This window comes from Elgaria multicarinata, chromosome 9 (genome assembly GCF_023053635.1).
Source record: "Elgaria multicarinata webbii isolate HBS135686 ecotype San Diego chromosome 9, rElgMul1.1.pri, whole genome shotgun sequence".
Taxonomy (NCBI): Eukaryota; Metazoa; Chordata; class Lepidosauria; order Squamata; family Anguidae; genus Elgaria; species Elgaria multicarinata.
Window position 1 is genome coordinate 500,097 of NC_086179.1, and position 4,629 is coordinate 504,725.

The window sequence follows — 4,629 nt, forward strand, 5'->3', positions numbered from 1 at the left end:
CGACTGGGCCAAGCTCCTCCAGGGCTGCCGGGATTCTGCAGGGAGAGAAAACCCACGGACCGTAGTGGTGACAGCGGGAGACGAAACTGCAGGCAGCCCAAGGGGCAGGCTTCTGTGCTGAGGTGGGGGTGGGGGAGTTGCCCAGGGCTGTGTCTCCAGCCTTCTGCCATGCAAGGATGCCCGGGCTGCCTGCAGGAATTTCAGCAAGCACCTGAGCTCTCTCCTGCTGTCAGGCAGGGATGGTGCGATGATGCCCGGCCGGTGGGGGGCTCCGCTGGGGGGAGCGATCTGGTGCTGGCTGGGCTGCTTCTTGTGCAGCTCATTTAGAGGCAGCTCACCCGCCCACCTGAGCTGCAGGCAGATGCATTGGCTGGGCAGGGAAACGGACAGACGGTTGCGTGGATGGAGACCAGAGCGACCTTTTGCCTTCTCCTTAGCAGCCCCAGGGCAAAGCCAGCAGCACAGAAGGCAGAGGCGGACAAAGTGGCGGGCTGCAGTCCTCCTGGGAGCAACTTGCAGCAGCAGCCCGCTCCGTTTCAGCTCCCTGTCACCAACTTGCCTCACACCGACCCGTCTTCATCTCCCCCACCCTGCAGAGCCCTGGCCAGGGACCCGCCCTGCTGCATCGGCGTGGCCCGTTTAGAGCAGAGCCTGGCTCTTCCTGTGGCGCAACAGGTGCAAACCGACTGAGCTCCCGAGGAAAGAAAGCCGCCCTGGAGAAAAAGTCCAGGAAGAAGAGCAAGGAGCCTGGGACCGGCTGCCCCAGGATGGCTGCAGCCCCCTGCCCAGGGCTTCGCCAGGAGGGAGCTTGCCCATCTGCTGGCTGGCTGGCTGCTGCTTCTCCCCACGCCGAAGCCAGCTCCTAGCCGTCCCAAAGCAGCCGGCCCTGAGACCAGCCCCTGCCTTCCGGCCACGTCGGTTGGGGATCTTCTGTGCGTCCTCCATGCCCTCCCACCCCTGCTGGGCCTGAGTGTACAGGGCACCGGGCTGAGTGCGAGCACTCCCTCCTCGCTGCTTGCTGGAGGCTGTGCGGAGCGGGGATGTGGGGCTTTCTTTGGGGCTCTGGAACTTCGTCTTCAGCGTGGCTTCCCGGGTGGCTGAGCCGTCGGGGGAACCGTGGCAGCGTGTCCTGGCATTGCTGGGCGAGCGGGACAGCGGGAGGGTTGCACAGCAGCTGCGGGGCAGAGGAGCGCCCCTTAGCCAGCCGCCCCCTTCGCGGCCCTTTGCTTCCCGGGGAGGGGGGTATTTAGGTAGGGGCTGGCTCGGGAGGGGCAGTGGCACAGCTCAGCACTTGCTTTGGCGAGGAGCCCGCTCCTGGGCCTCTCGACTGCCCCGCTGGCACTCATCCTGGCGGCTCCCGGCGGCGTCCCGGCGGGCTGGGCGAGCGGCTGGCGTTTCAGCACCAGCGCAGCGTGGACAGCGACCCCAGCGCGGCCGGCCCTGCGTCGCTTCGCCGCAGCCTCCCCGCCTGGCGGGCGCGGGCGCACCGAGCGGCTGCCTTGGACGGGCCAGACGCGCCCGCCGCGGGGGCTGCCCTAGTCCCCCTGGTCCCCTTACAGGCTTCCCTCCACCGGGCTCAGCGGCTGCGGCTGCCCTCCTACCCGGGACTGAAGCGGCAACGCCGAGGGGCGCCGGTCGATGCCTCCCTTCGCCTGGGGACGGCGGGGGCCCCGCGACAGGAATGCGGCCGGGCGGGCGCTCTGGCGGACGCCCCTGCAAGACGCGCGGGGCCCCGGACTCCACCAGCTAGGCAGGCCGGACGGCGCTCCCTGCCTTTATTGTCGGCCTGGGTGCCCGGCTGCAGTATGCAAACAGAGGCGGCTCTGGCCCGGCTGGGGGAGGGGGAGGGGGCGCCCTGCCCTGCCCCCGCGACGCCTCCCGAGCCGGCCCAGATGGCCCCGGTCTCGGCTGGCAGAGCCAAGCGCTGCCAAGACGCCCGGGAAAATATTTGATGAGCAAATAGTGGGCCAGGCGGCCCTTCCTTCTCCGGCCCGGGGCCCAGCGAGTGACCCTCCTCAACCCCAGCCGCCGCCCCTCCCGCCCGGGCTCTCCGCCGAACAGGCTGCCTCGGAGGCGACCATCTGGTCCCAATTACACATTAACCACGGCAGCGGCCTCTTCCTCCTCCTCCCCCTCCTCCCGCTTCTCCACCCCCGACGGGTGGGAGTCGCAGCAGCAGCAGCAGCAGCAGCGCCATCCATGCGCCCACCTGTTGGCCGCGGACCCCAAGGGAGGGAAGGAGGGAGGGATGGGCGGCCCCGGGCTCTGCGGCGATCGACCTCGGGCTCATCTGTGCTTCCCCGGGCAAGGGGGACTCCCAGCGGCCACGCCGGGGCGGAGGGCGGCGTGCGTAAAGGCCGCTGCAGGGGATGGCACGTGCCGGGCGCCCTGTCCCTCCCCAATCCCCAACAGGAAGGGCCCGGAGATGCGGGTCAGGAGGGTGACATCCCCCCTCCCAAGTGCTACCCGAGTGGCCAGGACAGGGATGGCCCAGAAGCGGAGCTGTGGGGGAAGAGGGGGCGGCATCCCTTCCCGGTCGGGCGCCTCTGGGAGGTTGGGCACGCGCCCCAGCGCTCTCCAAGACGCACGGCGGCCAGAGGCGCCTGTTGGCTAAAGCAGCCCCTTCCTCGACGGCCCGGGCAGCGCAAGGGAGGGGCAGGCCCGGGGGAGGCCTCCGCGGGAGGCAGGCCGCCTTGGCCAAGCGCCGAGCTCGGGAAGCCCTTCTCGGACGCACAGGGAGGCCGGAGGGCCGCCCAGCTTCCCAGCCGCCTTCCCAGGAAGCGGCGCCCGGGGCGCCTGGGTCTCAGGCGCCGAGCTGCGCTCCGCGCTCCCAGCGAGCAGCCTCGCCGAGGCACCTGGCAAAAGGGGGGACGAAAGGGGCTAGCGCTTGGGACCGCGTGGGGCGCGGGAGGAGCTCCTCCGTCCCGCCCCTACCCTCAGAGCCGGACGGGGAAGAGGAGGAGGAGGCAGCAGGCAGGGCGAGCGGGGCAGCCCTCGTGCAGCAGGAGGGTGCGAGGGCAAGAGCGAGGGGGCCACCGGAGCCGTCGCCGTTCCCTGCTCGTCTCGGCGGCCACGCTTCTAGCGGGGTCTCCCCGCGGAGGTTTCCCTCGCCTGCAAGTGGGCCCGGCGGCCGCCCCATCCACAAGCCCTCGGACGTCGGGGGCGGGCAGGAGAGGCACCGGCAGCCTAAAGACAGAGGGCGGGGAGCTGGTTGGGGAACCGGCAGCCTTTAACCCGGGCGGGACGGAGAAGAGCAAAGAAGCGCCCAGGCCGAACTCCCCAGCCCTCCCTTCGGACTTCCACCGGCGAGGCCTGAGAGCGGGCGCCCCCCTGCTTCCGCAGCCCCCGGGCGGGAGTGGCAGCGTCGGCGGCGTGGGGTGTGGGGCTGGGTGGCGCCCGCTTTGCAGGGCTTTCATGGCTGGCTGGCTCGGCCGGGGAGCCGGGCTGCTTCGCCCAGCAGCGCCCAGTCCGATGGTGGAAGTCGGCCAACGGGACGGAGGCGGCGGGGAAAGGGTACGCGAGGGGACGACGGAGTCCTGGCCGCGGCCGAGTGCCGGTGGCGCGCCCTTCCCTGCAGGCTGTCTCTCCAGAGCCAGGGCGGGGGAGGCAGAGCCGCCGTCCAGCTTTCGGGCTTGCGGGGGGGGGGGCACCTGGGCCGCAGAGGGGACAGGAGGCGGGACAGACGGGCCTCGCGCCTGGTCCGACTGTCGGCGCCTTCTGCCTTCTTCGCGGCCCGGCGCGGCCCGCTGGCTCGCTCGCCTCGGGGCCGCTTCTGTTTGCAGGGCCCTTCTCCGGGCTCAGCCCGACGCCACCCAGACGCGAATGGTGGGAGCAGGCCGGCAGGAGCGGGGCGGTCCCTCGAGGCCGTCAGGCAGCCGGAGGGCAGCCGCGCGGGAGGGGGCGCCCCGGAGGAGCTGCGGCGCCGGAGCCCCAGAGATGCGGATTGCTCCGGGCGGAGGCCGGGCGGGGCAGTCGCCAGAGGGGTTTCCTGGACAGAGGGGTTTCGATGCCCAGCACGCCCCCCTGGCCCCCACCTCTAGGCGGGACCCAAGCCCGTGCGCGCGCGCCAGTGTCCTGCCTCCTGGGAGTCAAGGAGCGAGGCAGTCCAAGCCCTCTCGAGCGAATGCTCCCGTCGGAAGACCCGGTGCAGCTGCACGCTAACCATCGGGGCAGGTTCCTTAAAAGCCTTTGACCGGGCCATCGCCTCCTCCTCCTCCTCCTCCTCCTCCTCCCGGGTGTAGGCAGAAGCTGTCTTAACGCAAGCCGATCCCCACTTATGTGGAAGATTCAGGGTTAGGGTCCTTCTTCACACAGTGCAGAGTTAAACTATGGATTTCATTGCCACAACATGTAGCCAAGGCTGCCACTTTGGACAGCTTTAAAAGAGGATTGGATAAATTCCTGGAGGAGAAAGTTATCAATGGCTACAAGCCCTGATGGCTATGTGCTACCTCCAGTATCCCAGGCTGTAAGCCTGTGTGCCTCAGTTCATGGGAGGTTGCTGTTGCACCTGTGTCATAGAATCATAGAATAGCAGAGTTGGAAGGGGCCTACCTATAAAGCCATCGAGTCCAAACGCTGCTCAATGCAGGAATCTACCCTAAAGCATCCCTGACAGATGCTTGTCCA

General features: G+C 69.3%; 1 protein-coding gene across 1 annotated transcript; it reads left to right on the forward strand.

Moving 5' to 3' along the window:
- The first annotated feature begins 402 nt into the window (after positions 1–402).
- Positions 403–4,161, forward strand: LOC134403919 (collagen alpha-1(I) chain-like). The gene is made up of 4 exons (XM_063134462.1): positions 403–675; positions 1,251–1,901; positions 2,003–2,350; positions 2,413–4,161. Exons 1-4 carry the CDS (start codon positions 403–405, stop codon positions 4,159–4,161), a joined length of 3,021 nt encoding a protein of 1,006 aa, XP_062990532.1.
- The last annotated feature ends 468 nt before the right edge of the window (positions 4,162–4,629 follow it).

What these genes read in the sequence shown, in the direction of transcription:
- LOC134403919 (XM_063134462.1), top strand. Translation starts at nt 403, where the DNA reads ATGGAGACCAGAGCGACCTTTTGCCTTCTCCTTAGCAGCCCCAGGGCA. An exon ending in CTCTTCCTGTGGCGCAACAG is followed by an intron (nt 676 to 1,250) that starts GTGCAAACCGAC and finishes GGGGGTATTTAG; the next exon opens with GTAGGGGCTGGCTCGGGAGG. An exon ending in AGCCGGCCCAGATGGCCCCG is followed by an intron (nt 1,902 to 2,002) that starts GTCTCGGCTGGC and finishes CCCGGGGCCCAG; the next exon opens with CGAGTGACCCTCCTCAACCC.